The sequence below is a fragment of the Xenopus tropicalis genome, chromosome 5, assembly GCF_000004195.4.
Source record: "Xenopus tropicalis strain Nigerian chromosome 5, UCB_Xtro_10.0, whole genome shotgun sequence".
Lineage (NCBI taxonomy): Eukaryota > Metazoa > Chordata > Amphibia > Anura > Pipidae > Xenopus > Xenopus tropicalis.
Window position 1 is genome coordinate 107,321,920 of NC_030681.2, and position 16,990 is coordinate 107,338,909.

The 16,990-nt window shown below is 40.7% G+C and overlaps 1 protein-coding gene across 2 annotated transcripts in view; it reads left to right on the forward strand.

The window, feature by feature from the left end:
• The window catches only part of atp13a5 (ATPase type 13A5), a 56,815-nt gene extending 46,965 nt beyond the window's left edge, over positions 1 to 9,850 (forward strand). For both annotated transcript variants that reach the window (XM_012963382.3, XM_031902530.1), the window contains 5 exons: positions 1,230 to 1,401; positions 3,359 to 3,558; positions 5,283 to 5,371; positions 7,821 to 7,901; positions 8,716 to 9,850. In XM_012963382.3, coding sequence (XP_012818836.2) covers positions 1,230 to 1,401; positions 3,359 to 3,558; positions 5,283 to 5,371; positions 7,821 to 7,901; positions 8,716 to 8,931 — 758 coding nt within the window. In that variant the 3' untranslated portion in view covers positions 8,932 to 9,850. The remainder of the gene's footprint in view (positions 1 to 1,229; positions 1,402 to 3,358; positions 3,559 to 5,282; positions 5,372 to 7,820; positions 7,902 to 8,715) is intronic.
• Positions 9,851 to 16,990: the final 7,140 nt, after the last annotated feature.

A 16,990-nucleotide genomic window follows, 5' to 3' on the forward strand; every position in this document is an offset into this window, starting at 1 on the left:
CTTCTTGCCACTCTTCCATAAAGGCCAACTTTGTGCAGTGCATGACTAATAGTTGTCCTATGGACAGATTCCCCCACCTGAGCTGTAGATCTCTGCAGCTCCCCCAGTCACCATGGGCCTCTTTGCTGCATTTCTGATCAGCGCTCTCCTTGTTCGGCCTGTGAGTTTAGGGGGACGGCCTTGTCTTAGTAGGGTTACAGTTGTGCTATACTCCTTCCATTCCTGAATGATCGGTGGAACAGTGCTCCGTGGGATGTTCAAGGCTTTGGAAATCTTTTTGCAGCCTAAGCCTGCTTTAAATTTCTCAATAACTTTATCCCTGACCTGTCTGGTGTGTTCTTTGGACTTCATGGCGTTGTTGCTCCCAATATTCTCTTAGACAACCTCTGAGGCCGTCACAGAGCAGCTGTATTTATACTGACATTAGATTACACACAGGTGCACTCTATTTAGTCATTAGCACTCATCAGGCAATGTCTACTGGCAACTGACTGCACTCAGACCAAAGGGGGCTGAATAATTACGCACACCCCACTTTGCAGTTATTTATTTGTAAAAAATGTTTGGCATCATGTATGATTTTCCTTCCACTTCTCACGTGTACACCACTTTGTATTGGTCTTTCATGTGGAATTCCAATAAAATTGATTCATGTTTGTGGCTGTAATGTGACAAAATGTGGAAAAGTTCAAGGGGTCCGAATACTTTTGCAAGCCACTGTATGGCTGCCCTGTGTATGGTAACACATGAGGTTCCATACAGTGGAGTTACTAGAAGCTCTCCCTTGACTAGTACCCCAAACAGAACCTCCTGGCACAAGGTGTAATTTTAGATGATGGGTTATTTGCTTTCGACAGGGATGTAATCTTACCAAATGCATGTAAAATACCGCTGCACAATTAGCAGAATGTTGTTAGTGGTCATTTAATGTTGATACACAAGCAAAATCAGGGCAAAGCTGGCATATTGTTCATTCTGTTAGCAACACTGTGTTAACATAACATTTTTCAAACTTGAAAAGTCTTCAAAAGCCTGTAGAAATGAATTGGCTGAGTGAGCGAAGAATTTTGAAAATAATTTTTTGTTCACTTTTTTTACAGTGAGAAAATATGCCAACCATGCTTGTACTGTGAGGGTTAATATATTTCTAAAAATGTAAATAATGGAATAATAAAAAAAAAATAAAAAATTCAGCAGGTTATAAAATATAGCATCTTGTCTGATTTCAGTGAGTTTAACTCATCCCTACCAGAAACTGGCTCCCTACAGACCTCCAGCACAGCTCATATCACCACCACTGTTGCTCTCAATCATCTTCAATATTCTCCTCAGCCTGGCCAGTCAAATTTGTGGCTTCTTATTGGTACAGCAGCAACCATGGTACAGCACATCAAACTACAGGTACAAAAAATGTTTTATAGGAGCTGCAGTGCATATTTATTCAATAATTCATGTGGAATAGAGAGCACTCTGTATCCCATCCATATCCCATCCATCTGGATGAATATATAGTGCACCTATTTTTAACCATATAGCATTACTGAACATCAGAACAAGGCCACCAGTAGAAACTTTGGGTCACCATATAAGTTGTCTGCCCCTCCCCAATGAACACGTGGATAGTACAAATATTTTTGCCCACACCACTTGTATGTGCTACACAAAAGATCAACAGCAGTTAGTAAGGTTTTTCTAGGACAGGTTAAACGTGTTGTGTGGCTTTTTTACAGTTTGTATTTTATTTTCAACAAAAAAAAAATCACAAATCATTTTACTGGAAAGCAGTGGTGAATCATAGAGGAAACAGACCCTGCAACTAGTGATGAGCAAATCTGTCCCGTTTCGCCATAAAATTTGCGAAACAGCAAGAAAATTTGCAAATGCATTTGTCGCACAATTTTTTTTTTGTCGCCCACGTCTTTTTTTTCTGTCCGTGCTTCCGCGACTGCTCCCTTTTTTGCCGTGACTGCGCCCTTTTTTTTACGCGGTGCACCCAATTTACTGCAACCAATGTCCAATTTGACATGTGCCGAAATTTTTTTTACACGCAGCAATTTTTTGCGCTGCAAATGTTCACGGAAGTTTCACAAAACAATATGCGCAATGCAGAAATTTGCTGTGAATCCATGGCTGGTGAAAAAATTCGCCCATCACTACCTGCAATTGCTGGGGGCCCCCGTGGGACTTTGGCTGTAATATACAGTGGTATATTTTTCGCGACTTTTTCGTCGCCGTCGCGAAACATTCGGATTGTTTTTTTTCAAAAATCACAAAATTTTCATTTCCAATCCGTTATTTTCCCATTCGGGATTCGGATTCGGGGATTAGTAAATGTGCCCCTAGGAGTTTAATCCATTTTTTGCTTATATAAGGGATGTTTGAGTTGCAGGGTACTGCCCCTGCCATGCTGTTCTGCCTTTGCATTGCTTGATATTTAAACTATGTAAGCTTCTACGTAAGTTCTTAACATTTTCAGTAAGTTCTGTAAGTTTAAGCTATGCGAGTTATGTAAGTTTACAAAATTTCACCGGTACCCTGACAACATTCCAACCCCTCTCATACTCCCTCTGATGGTAGCCCTAAGGCAAGACCATGTTTTATCCTGTACTTGCTTTTCAGTTTAGAGTATTCATTTGTTAAAGGCCTGTCATATTCCCACTCAAGAATATCACAAAAATCTAAGCAAAACAGCTCAGATTGTCTTGGGACAATGAACTCTCTGCTCCTGCAACTCACCTCTTGCTATTCTATCCAATTCACATCCCAAAGAACTAACTCATAATCATCTGCTAAACCAGCTGGTAACATAACAGAAGAGAAATGACAGTCTGAACCTAGGGAAAACAAGGCAAGATGAAAAATATGATTCTTTGATACTTTGGGGCAGATTTACTAAAACTCTAACATTTCTAATTTTTTTACAATTTTAAGTTAAAAAAAACTCGTTTCCACAAATGCCTTACATTTACTCAAAAGTCTCAAAACTCAAAAAGTCAGCACAAAAAAGTTGCAGAAAAGATGCAAAAATCCCAATTTTTTGTCTTGTCACATGAAAACCACAACATCCTATTGGTTGCTATTGGATACTGCTCCTGGGCGAACTTAGTATCTTTTATTACATGTAGGGGTAGATAGGGCCAGTTGCATTACAAACATGAGAAACCCTGGTCTCTCTATGGTCCAGGAATGGAACTGCACAATTTTTCTAAAATCCTAAGAAAACCTAGAAAAACTCGAAACTAAAAATAATCTAACTCACTCCAGTTCTAGTGATATTTACATTCAAGTCTTTTAATGCCATTTTCAACAGAAGCACTGATAAAGCATTCAAATAATTACTATGCTGTATATTTTGTAGAGCCTGTGCACCAACAACTGAAAACATTACCGCAGTTGGATTCAACATCTCGAACACAAACAGTACCGGAGTTGAAGAGAATCCTGAATTTGAAAACTATGAATCTACAACCCTATGGCCAATAACAACCATCAACCTTATTATTGTAGCATTTGTGTTCTCCAAAGGAACGCCTTTCCGAAAACCAATCTATACAAACTGTAAGTAGGCTGCTTTGAAAAATTTGGTAGGCCCCCCATGTTGCTCATAGGTTTACACATATATGAAACCATGGTAGTCCCATGTCACATGAGGCACATTAAACAGCTCCTTGTGTGTCCTGTGTGAGGACAACAATCAAAGGTCCTCTGCACTCTTGTGTGAAATGCCAGGGATTAGGCATGGACTGCCAATCTATAGGTACTAGCAAATGCCAGAGCGGCTGCTGTAAGATGCCATACAGTCTTTATTTAGTGGGCTGGGGGGGGCTGTTTGGGCCTTTGCGTACTTGAAATGCCAGGGCCTGTTTTGAAGCCCAGTTCAGAACTGCCAGGGATAGTCACAATGTAAGCTCCATTCAGCCAGGGGCCGTTGTTAAAGATAATCATGACCCACGCATCCACCTACACTTGCTCATCTTACTCACCAATAAAAACTGCGTGATGATATCATTGTTGGAAATGATAATGGCCACAGCTTTATTTATAAATACAAACAGTGCAAGAAATTGCATACAAAATTATAACATGTTTAAATATAACAATACATCAATGTAACAAGTGCAAAACATTACCGAACCGAAAATACTGACCCCGAGCCCCTTGCCAGTCTGTCCTTCCACAACCACCCTGAGCCATGCTATCCTCCAGCCGCCCAATCCCTAGCTCAGAGGATAACCGCCGCCACTCTGGGACCTATCTGGTCCCCTTTCCCAATTAGCCATGTTCAGTACCCACCCAGCGCTTTCTAGCGCACCTTTCTTATTCCATCCACCAATGGTCACCCACCTTAGGGGTTAAACCATCCACTCTACCTGATCTGACATACCAGAACTAGCTTTCCTCCCCAGCAGACTGACAAGGACCCGCCAAAGCTGTGACAACTACCATGACGCCACTCATCCGCGTCATTTTTCCTGTTACTTCCCCTGTCTCTTACACTAGCTAACTTAACCCGTGTACCCCTGACCCTCCAAGGCCACATGTGTGATGTCTAGAAACAGTGAAGTACCCAATGGAACCAACCCCCAGCTAAGGGAGGGTGGGTGGGGATCTTTCCTCTGCTGTTATCTCCCAAAATGGTGGATAGCCAGCCCTCACTGTCTCTCCTATATACCCTCTCCTCCCACCTTTTTCTCCCTCCCCTTTTAGCTTAACTGGCCTATCCCCACGCTAGTGATGCTGAGCTGGGTCATGCAGCCCCTCCTCCGACCTTGCTGCTCCGGGGCTTACAATCTCTGTAAGAATAACGTGTGACATTTTCTCCACCAGAATAAAAATAGTGGCGAAGAAAACACCAGTCTTCCCATATCCGCCCTGTGCGTGCATTGACAGGAACCGCAACCGCCTGTCAGTTCTCACACAGGGCAGATATTGGCCCGGCAATGCACAGTTGTGCATTTTCAGCTGGAATCATTTGTTAGGAACTGTGCCGCCTATTAGCGCTCACACAACATTATGAATGTTATAGGACTGTTAATCTACCTGCTGATTGGAAGCTCTAGAGCATGTTTAAGTTATTACAATAGAAGATTAATGGAGAATTAAAAACCAATTGATTTCCAGCTATTTCACAATTCTTGTAGTGTATACACTGAATATATATATGTATTTATTCCATACTATTGTTTACGCACATGACTTCCAAAAAATGTTTTAATAACTTTCCCAAAAGGATACATCTTTCCTATTTGGGTGCACACTAACTTTGAGCTTTGCCTCCACAGATTTATTTTTCTGTTTACTGCCAATACAGCTAGCTGCCTGCCTTTTTATCCTATTTGCTGATTTAAAAGGTCTATACAGAGCCTTTCAAGTAAGTAACCATTTTTATTCCAGGACTCACCTTTCAAGCAATAATGCCTAGATCTGTTCTTAAAAAAAAAAGCTAAAATGTAAATTCTTTTATTTAAAATGTTATTTTTGGCATGCATTTCTTTTGGGCATAATAGCTTTTTGACCTGTGAAGCCTGCAGGCTTAGTAGGGTTATATGGGATATTTATGTGCAGTATATCAGTTTTCAAGATCATATGGTACTACAACAGATATAGCTATTTTCCCCTCACACACCCAAGTTTAAATGAAAGTTTTACATTAATTAGGACTTATATCCGGAAGTGTTAGTGGGAGAGAAAATATCTCCTGCAAAAAAAAAACAATTCACCCCATACACTTAAGGGGTATATTGTTAAAGGGGTTGTTCAACTTTAAATTAACTTTATTTATGTAGCCCACTTTTTAATCAGTTGTGGCACTACCTGCTGATATGTCACTATACTTGGCGCTTTCAGGAGTCCTGAGCCCCGCTTACTATGGGGAACAGCTATTTCTTTATACTTTGGCGTGCCTCCACCCAGGATAGGGATAGAATGAACTATAACTCCCCTCCTGAGAACTTGATACTGTACTGCTGTGTGGGGACTCCCAACACTCCTGGTACCTTGCCCCCTCCCTGGGGTAGTTGCTTACCCGGCAGTGTGGATCCTCCGTGTATGCAGAGACAGAACACTGGATGGATGTTTAACCAGTGGAACTTATTTATTGTCACAGATGTATTAGACAGGCAGGTTACACACAGGAGCAATGTTACAGTCAGGTTACACTCCCTCTTCCTTAAGAGACCCTCTCTCCACGAGATATTAGCAGTACTCCCGCCAGATGATTCCCTTTAGGGGTTCCCTCCGGTACTTCTCGCCAGAAGCCCCTCTCTAGGGCACTTCCCGGTACTACACGCCAAGCGGACACCCCCTATGAGACCTCACCCCGGTACTTCCACTTAGATACCCCTGGATTAGGCAAATCTCCTACACTTAGCACTTTACTCCCTGACTCCAGCTATGAGTGCTGGTGGATCTTAATCCAGTAATTCTCCTGTCGGGGCCACGCTGCCCAGCTAGATAACCTGCCTACCACTCCTAGAGCGGTCTATAACAATTACTCACTGTCTAACTCTGACCTGTTGTTAACCTCTTCTCCAAGAGGGGTCCCAGGTTGAAAGACCTGGCTGCACATGGCTGCACAGCCTTTTATACTAACTGTACCACCCTGTGGCCATAACCTTTAATTGCAGGGAAGCTAATCCCCTATTAACTATTTAGGTGCCAACCCACCCAAAAGTGTTGCACTATTAAGTATCACCCACCCTTGGGGTCTATCCTGGGGTAACCAACCTAGGGGCCCAAATTTGGAGATCCCTACATGTATGATGTAGAAAAAAGGTAATACAAAAGTACATTGTAGCTTCACAGGGCAATAATTTTTGACTACTGGGGTCAGTGACCCCTGTTTGAAATCTTGAAAGAAGCAAAGAGGAAGGAAAAACATTTTCAAAAACTATAACGAATAAAAAATGAAGACCAGTTGAAAAGTCGCTATGTAGAATAGGCCATTCTATAGCTTAATAAAAGTTAACCTGAACCACCTGAACATTAAGCAGGTTAGCCTACCAGCACCCATGTTAAAGGTGGGAAACTTTGAGGGAAATACTACTTCATGGTACCAGGGTCCCACCCCAGCTTTAGATACAGAAAAGGCCTAACGGTAAAGTACCCTGTACTGTGACTCTGTGTAAGTATATATGTTCAACAAGTAATGTTTATATTTCTGGGGTTACTGCTTATTCCAGTGTATATGTGATTTTAACACAATGCAAGGTGCTGATTTGTATTAAAACAAAAATGAATTATTTAGTGTGAAGCCTCTTACACATAAGTGCTGTAAAAATATGGGCTAAAACTTAAATGTGATTTGCTTATACAGACACTAATTTAAATACACATTGGTGCATTTAATGCAAGTTGTGCTAAAATTATGGGAAACAATTCTGCATTGTGGATAAAACATGGTAATTTGTATACAAATTTTACACATCACACATGTAAGAATGTATAGCTTTATGTATAAAGTGCTAATAGGATATGCAGCGCTGTATAATTTTACAGTATAGAAATATACTGATATACACAATATTGCTGTACTATGGATGACTGATGGGAGTGCCTCCACATATCATCATTGTAAAACACTGCTCTGGACTCACAGTATGGTAGAATAAATACCACAGGACACTTATCAAAGATCTGTAGCACAAGTAAGACAATAAAATGGAGCAAGATAGAAATCCCAGCTGGGGTAATAAGATGCAAAATAGCCTAAGCATCCTACAACATATCTCTGGCATACCTGGTATAAATGTGAATCATATTACATAGTGCTAAGCATTTGTGTTTGACAATAATAATTCTGTGCTTTCTCTTGTCTTTAGCTTATCTGCACCCCCACTATATGGAGGATTTCCATTCTTATTATTGTACTTATATACTTTCTGGTGTCCTTTGCTGTAGAGGTAAGTGAATGCTTTGCAGTGTTGCTGTGTTAATATGAATGAATATGGCTAGTGATATAAATTATTATATTGGAAATATATGTAGAAATCCGACACACTGTCACATTAGGTGCTTTGATTGCCAACCACATATTTTTCATCAAATATTCTCATCAATATAAAGAGATGCCAAAGGTACATTCCAAGAAATATAATTACATAGTTACATAAGATTGAAAAAAGAGTCCATCAAGTTCAACCCTTCCAAGTAAACCCAGCACACACAAACCTATACTGACCTATACACTCACATACATAAACCCTATATACCAACATCAATACTAACTGTAGATTTTAGTATCACAATAGCCTTGGATACTATGCTTGTTCAAGAACTCATCCAAGACTCTTTTAAAGTCATTAACTGAATCTCACTGCCCTCATCGTGAAAATCCACCTACGCTCCTTCACATGAGTTCCTCCAATCTAAAGGAGTAGCCTCTGGTGCGCTGATCAATTTTATCAGAACACCCCCTATCTGCCTATATTCCCCTCTAATGTATTTGTACAGAGTAATCATGTCCCCTCTCGCAGGCACCCTTTTCCATAGAAAACAACCCCAACCCTGACAGTCTAACCTGATAGTTTAACTCTTCCATCCCCTTTACCAGTTCAGTTGCACGTCTCTGTACTCTCTCCACTCTCTCCAGCTCATATATAGATACATTTATAAACAAGTTAGTTTCATCCTAACATCCATAAATACTTAAAAATGTGCACTTCATGTGAAATGTGGGGTCTCCACATTAATAATTAACCTGATTTCTTTTTACAGGAGCTGTTCATTGAAAATAGACGTGTCTGGCTCTATTTAAAAAAGATTTGTAAATACTATTCAAACAGCAAGTACAGGGTGTTGTACAGGATGGTGCAAAATGATTCCAGATGGCCACCGGTGGATACGAAACAAAATGCTGACAATACAGAAAGCAATTTAGAAGGCTATGCCAATGCATGCTTTATAAAGGATGAGAATGAAATCAAAGAATAATCAGGGAAAAATCAGTTTTATTTACTGTAGTGCACAAGTTCTGGGTACTTGCCAAGGACAATATTTATTTAACAAACTTGCTATTTTGAACTGTGTTAGTAAAAAATATTTTTATATAACATTAAGGGGAATGTAAAGTATACAGTGACAATGAGTACATGCATGAAATGCAACCTCGTTAAGGCTAATGCCACACAGGTTGTTGTATGAACACCAGTGCAGAAAATCTGATCCTCTGCCTTTCACCCCCTGTATGAGTTTGCACTGGCACAGGATCAGCAGAGACACAGAGTAGATTTTTGTGGAAAAAGATGATGCATTTTTGTGCTGAAATTCACTTGCATTGGCAGGATGATCTTGTCGCTTTCAGTGCACAAAGATACAGGTGACCCTTTTTTGCCGCGGTGCATTTTCACTGAGGTTTTGTGAAACAATTCGCTAATGACGAAATGCGGCAATTCTCTGCAAATCCATGCCTGGCGAAAAAATTTGCTCATCACTAGTATTAAGGGCACCTCTGCAGTTCTGTGAATACTTATGTAAGGTGTGAAAATAACTGGTCATTTAGTAAAGTAAAATGTTCACGCACTATACGGTAGATTTATATAGATGAGATTTTTGCTAATATTCCCATATATTTACTACTTTGCCCATATAATACATGAATATGAAAGTTTTATTTAATGACTGTTTTTATTTGATTCTATCCTTAGCATTTTTATTTTTTAGAAAAATGTTTTTTCATCTTATGTATTAATTACACATAAAAGGAGTTTACATATAATACCTTTATTAATTGTTTTTTAGCCATAACATCACAAAAATTACTCCTTGCTGCAAAATACTGTATGCCTGTTTAGCAAATGTATTAAGGGCCAGCAATTGGTTTATACAAATAAACATAAATATTCCCAAATTATTCAGTAGCTTTTTCAATTGTAATAAAATAAGCCAATTGTGTTTCATATTTTATATACCATACATTTATGGGAGCATTTATTAAAATTCAGATTTTCGTGGTTTTATAATTATTTTAAACCACTACTTAAGTAATTTTCGTGAATGTCTGTCATTTATTAAAATATCTTAATTGTAAAAACACAAATGAAAACAAGTTGCAACAGAATGCAAAAAACACACTTTTTGGTACTGGTGTACAAAATTCACCATAAAAAAACCTGAAAAATTGCGAAACAAAGGAAGATTTTGCAGCTGTACATACCCAGTAGTAAACAAAAGTCATTTTTCTGCATCCTCAACCTGCTGAAGTTATTTACAATCCCCATTTGAATTTCAAAATACCTTTCAAACCTCTTATTTATCTATATACAGTATCTCTTCCAGTCCAGAATACATTCTTTCATCTGCACTTGGAATTGGTTTAAATATATATGTTTCCTTTTTCAATGTCAGGTCAGGTGCTTAACTTGTTTGTATACCTGCACCCCCTGTGGAACCACTGGAGATCACAAAATGCTTGAGAATTAACTGAACTGATATAAATACACCATAACAATAAACAATTGACTATGCTGAAATAAAATATATACTATATTTACTATATATACACAAGAGATATTATAATAATAATATATGAGTCTAATTACTAAGAATTCTCTCAATACAAGTTTGGGAATAGCCTCAGTAAAGTATGAAAGGGGTCCATTTAGCTATATAGCAGTGTGTTGGCCTTCATTCAAACAGACATGATAAAGATAAAATGATTGTATTATGAAAAGGGACTTTTTTTAAAGTACGGTATTTAACAGTCATAACAAAGAAGGTGTTCTAAATGGATACCTGTTTTTTTAAGCAGCATTACCACAGGGTCAGCTTCCTCTATAGCCACTATACAGATAGGTTGCAGAATGCGATGGGCCCCTCTGAAGATTTTTTTTGCGCGGGGCCCTGTGCTGTGGAGTTACGCCGCTAGACTTTAAATTGTAAAAAGCTGCAGAAATAAATGTCTCTGTCCCTTGATATTTCCAGCACTGCTGACTTTTACACTAAAACATTTTATTATGCTAAATTTTAGATTTACAACACTTTTTAAAGAATACTGATGGGATTTTCAAAATTCTACAGTACCAACCCCAGGATAAGATTTTTCCAAATCATAGTACCATACATTTGCTTGTGGAGTGCTTTAGGGAAAAATGTATAATTCAAAGGATGCTGTGTTAGGGGGCTGGCACTGCAGAATTGTTATAATCCAGCCAGCATCCCTTTAGGTTCCAGACATAGCTATCAATGTACTGCTCCTTGTTATAAATTAGATTTCCTCATTGTACTGAGACTTATATTACACAGGGAGAATAGCACTGATAACTTACATGGGCACAAATTATTAAACCTACCTATCAGAGACTTTTCACATGCCTTGGAATCAATTCACAGCCAGTACAAGGTGACTGATGCAATTTGATCAACCAGATGTTTCTCGGTAATTACTATGGGCAATTTACATTTTCAAAGTTCCTCCCTTTCCTCCTTCAGAAAACTGATGATTCTCCAAAACAAGCTTTACAGGTCACCTCTTGACAGGTGAACAGTCTAGAATGAAACATCACTCCCTATTTCCTTAAGGGGGAATAAAGATACAATAAGGGTAATACTAAAGTTAATTATGTTGGTTTGAAAAACCAACAGCCAATTAAAATTTACCTTTGACTTTCAATGCAGGAAATTCAACATGCTGCCATTCTTACAGTAATAACATCAGGGTCCCCAAACTTTTCAGAATAGAGTTAGGTACCAGGTAATTGTGGTTCAAAATTAAAAAACATGGGCAAAGCCACCAACAGCCAATCAAATTTTACCTATTGAATTTCAATGGAGAAAATTCAACCTGCTGCCATTCTCACAGTATTAACACCAGGGTCCCCAAACTCTTCACGGTCAGCAGGGGACTTCAGTTTTAGGTTTGAAAACGTGGGCTGAGCCATCAACAGCCAATCAGATTTCACATACCGTATTTTCCGGCGTATAAGACGACTGGGCGTATAAGACGACCCCCGACTATACGCCGGAAAATACGGCTTGTATGATAACAGGCAGAGGCAGGTTGCCCTGATTAATGAGTATAAGTTGCAGCTTTTAAAATGCATTTCAGGCTCAAATACATTTGAACGCCATGTCTCAAATAGTCTGCAAACTAACTGTAGCCAATATGACATTTCCTAGTTGTATTTAACTGAACAGAGATGTAAAACATACTGGTAGGCGGCAGGACCGGTAGGACTGGCGGCACAGAGAGACCTGGAGCTGCAGAGTATGTGTATCCCCGCCCCCCACCGCATCTCCCAGCGTAGCGCGTCACCCAGCGTAGTGCGTCACCCAGCATAGCGCGTCCCCCAGCGTAGCGCGTCTCCCAGCGTAGCGCGTCTCCCAGCGTAGCGCGTCTCCTGTTGCTGTGGCAACGAAAACGCGATTGTGCAGGCCGCACCAGAAAGACCAGGAAGCAAGGTTCAGGTAAGTATCCGGCGTATAAGACGACCCCCGACTTTGGCACAGATTTTTCGGGGTTAAAAAGTCGTCTTATACGCCGGAAAATACGGTATTTAATTTTTTTTGCTTCAATGACAGTGTTCCCAAACTTTGCAGTCAGTCACTGAGTGACTACGTATTCAAGGTTATAAAAAGTGGGTGGAGCCACCAAAAGCCAATCACATTTCTTTCATTGTTTTCAGTGGGGAAATTTAAACTTCTGCCATTCTCATATGTTTAATGTTAGTGTTCCCAAACTGGGTGACTACGTTCCAAGTTTAGAAAAGTGGGTGAAGCCAACAACAGCCAATCATATTTCACCTATAGACTTTCATTGGTTTAAATTTAAACTGGTGCCATTTTATAAACTTTAATTTTAAGGGCCCCAAACTTTGCAGAGTTAGCCAACCTGAAGCCTGTAAAAAGCCTGTGCCAATTATGCTTCAAGAGGGAAAAAATTCCTTCCTGACCCCCTAGGCGATCGGAAACATTCCCTGGATCAAGCAATCGTAGTTAAAATGAATTAAATACAATACTGACTCTTAAGGTTATACCATATAAAGATACAGAGAGCACAATATAGCAATGCATTCAGGAAAACATCCACATTTAGTTATTAATAGATAATATGAAAACAAAAAAGAAGATAAACTCCTGACATTTTGCAAAATATGCAAAAAGGGGGAGGGTGGGTGGGATGTTTCTACCTGCTCAGAAGATGCGGAAGTGAGTGCTTCTTTTCCTGACATCACATCCCTCTCTTTCTCTCTGCCCCGCAGCCCAGCTTTCTCCTGCCTTAACTCTTTCCTTCTCACCTAATCACAGTTGAACCTAGTTCTGCCAGTCTCTAAATATAAACCAGTGTAATCTGGCTGCTGGTTATTCGGATCCCTTGTCATGCAACCCCTGCACTTATAGCTCCAGGGCTTTCCTTGACAAGGGGACTCCTCAACTGACCCTTTGCCTTGAGGCACCCCACTGAACCCCTTGTTACATACCTTAATGAAACACCAGGAGACCGAAGTGGAGAAAATGGCCACAGCATTTATTCACATTTTATCAAATAGATAGGACCTTGCCAGCCTCACCCAAGGCAATATTCTAAAGCCATAATTCTATAAGAGGGTCACTACTATGCTCTGCTGTTCCTCACTGAAGACTTGAATGAGTATTAGACTGCCTCTACCTACAGAGAGGGTGGCCCCAAACTCTGCTACCAGCAGGAGCTGCATTACCAACCATGAGAGAAGTTCAGTAGCCCTGCTGCCGGTCCTGGATCTGCAGTGTCTCGATGATAGGAAATCCAAGCTGCTAAAATTACCTGTGCCTGGCAAGGTCCTGCCGCCACAGTGAGTCCAACTGAAAACCTTCAGTTGAGCTTGTCCCCACCATACCTTTATAATTATTGCTTATTGTATAATAAAACATGGAAAATGTATTATATAGTCATAAAATACACAAAAACATTTTCTATGTAACAAACATACTGTACTGCAGGATGGAATAAAACTGGGCTTTAGCCACGAACAGTCCGAAGGCGTCCGAATGCGTTATTTTCGTAATGATTGGTATTTTTTCATCACCGTCGCGAAAAAATCGGATTGGTTTTTCCGCCGTTTACAATCGCTCAATAAGAAAAAATTGCGACGGCGACGAAATAGTCGCACAAAATACGATAAAGTCGTGATGGTGACGAAAAATTCGCAAAATTTTCGTTTCCAATCCGATTTTTTCCCTTTCGGGATTTGGATTCGTGGATTAGTAAATCTCCCCCTATATGTATGCAGGCATTAGCCTGGTAAAATATTCTTAACATTATATGAGTGAAATACATCTAAAATAATCGGTGACCATGTGTACTGACAGCAAATCCAGCCACCTTCCTGTGGCTGTATAATGGTTGGGCAGGTTAAAGCAAGGCAGACATACCACTAGGTTACCTGCCATGCCAAACCAAACAGTTCAGTGCTAGAGGACTGGATGGGTACCAAAAAACCAAAACAACAAGAATATTTCATAAAAACCAAAGCAACTAGCATATTATATTGGCCAGGGTTTTTTTCTTATTTTTTTGCTAGAGAATGGTAGCATTATCTTGCAACGAATTACCATTTACTCTGCCCATGTGGTAAACTAGGATGCTTAAACAGACTTTTAAAGGCAATTTGTTTCCATCCTGAATACTAAACCTGCCCATCTGCTCTGAAAGGCCTCAGTTGAACATGCCCAGCTTGGAGGGTAAAGTCACTCAACCACATTGTTATGCATATAGAGGGTAAGCACAACCAACCATTTTGCCATGCTGCCTACTTAACAGCCCATCCACTCTGTAGAGACTTCCCTCCAGCCACAGGTGCCTAGCTCAGATGGCACAGCATAGAGGAAAAGGTCAACCAACCACTCTGCCATGCTGCTTCCTTAGCAACCCATCCACTTTGTAGAGACATCCTTCCAGACGCACATGCCCAGTTCAGAGGGCGAAGCAAAGAGGGTAAGGTCAACCTCCCTCCAGCTGCACATGCCCAGTTCAGAGGGCCAAGTATAGAAGGTAAGGTCAATCCACCACTTTGCCATTCTGTTTCCTTAGCAGTCCACCGACTATGTAGAGACCTCCCTCTAGCCGCAGGTGCCTAGTTTAGAGGGCCAAGCATAGAGGGTAAGGTCAATCCACCACTTTGCCATGCTGCTTCCAAAGCAGTCCATTTGTAGAGATGTCCTTCCACCTGCAGGTGCCTAGCTCAGAAGGCCACTATAGAAGGTAATGTCAACCAGATGCTTTGCCATGCTGCTTCCAAAGCAGTCCATCCACTCTGTACACAAAACCCCCCAACTCAGAGGGTAAGCTTACCTGACCTTACCTGACATGATGCTATCACCATAGCCGTTAAGGAAATGTTGTGGCCACCCACCTTGGGGTTAGACCATCACTCTGTGACAACCCATCTTGGGGTTATACCACCACACTGCGGCCACCCACCTTGGGGGTTAGACCATCACACTGTGACAACCCATCTTGGGATTATACCACCACACTGCGGCCACCCACCTTGGGGGTTAGTCCACCACACTGCGGCCACCATCCATGGGGTTAGACCACCAAACTGCGGCCACCCACCTTGGGGTTAGACCACCACACTGCGGCCACAAACTATCATTCAAACATCTATTCAAAGCTACAATAAGCAGGCTCTGTATTGCATAATTTCCTATTGGTACATCAAAACCTACTAGACACACAGTATTAACAGTGGATTTTACTGTATGTAGGTTCCATCCACAGTGGCAGCACTGCCCCCTGAACACCTGGATAAATCAAGGAAAAGCTACATTTGCCCCAAATAGAATATGAGCCAAATAAACTGCTGTTAAAGTGTAAGCTACTGTGTGCAGGTTCCCCATGATACACTCACAGGGGAACCTGTACTGTAATCCCTCTATATACCTATATATAAACACAGTAAAACTAGTTCTGCCTAGGCATAATGAACAAATGAAAAGGAGTCTGCAGCCTCTATATCAGGGATCCCCAACCTTTTTTACCCATGAGTCATATTCAAGTGTAGAAAGAATTGGGGAGCAACACAAGCATAAAAAAAGTTCACAGGGGTGACAAAAAATGGCTGTTATTTGCTATTTGGTAGCCCCTGTATGGACTGGCAGCCTACAGGGGGCTCTGTTAGGCAGTACTCCTGTTTCTTATTTAAACAGAACTTGTCTTCAAGTCAAGAATTCAAAAATAAGCAGCTGGTTTGAGGCCACTTGGAGCAACATCCAAGGGGTTGGCGAGCAACATGTTGCTCGGGAGCCATTGGTTGGGGAGCGCTGCTCTATAGGATATAACAGGGGCAGCTGAAATGTTGTTCCAGTGCATATATAACTAGCGTAGAAGCTCTGCATGGACAAAATCATCTATAGAGATTAATTTAGGGACTTAATAAACCCAGTAAAATTTGAGGTCTGAAGCGAGCTGCTTGAGCTAATAACATTATATTACAGAGAGAGCTCTGCCTCATGTTTCTACCTGCTCAGAAGATAAGGAAGTGAGTGCTTCTTTTCCTGACATCACATCCCTCTCTTTCTCCGCCCCTCAGCCCAGCTTTCTCCTGCCTTAACTCTTTCCTTCTCACCTAATCACAGTTGAACCTAGTTCTGCCAGTCTCTAAACATAAACCAGTGTAATCTGGCTGCTGGTTATTCGGATCCCTTGTTATGCAGCCCCTGTGATTATAGCTTCAGGGCTTTCCTTTCTCACAATATTAACACCAGAGTCCCCAAACTCTTCACACTGCATTTTAGGTTTGGAAAAGTGGGTGGAGCCAAGACAGCCAATCAGATTTAATTCATTGATTGTAATGGGGAAATTTAAAGTGCTGCCATTCAAACTTTTCACTGTTGGCCACTGGGGGGCTAAGATTAAAGGTTAGAAAAAGTGGGCAAAGCCACAAACAGCCAATCAGATTTCACATATTGAATTTTATTGGTTTGATGCCAGGGTTCCCAGTCAGTCACTGGGTAAGGAACCACCAGCAGCCAATCACATTTCTTTAATTGATTTCAGTGGGGAAAATGTAAT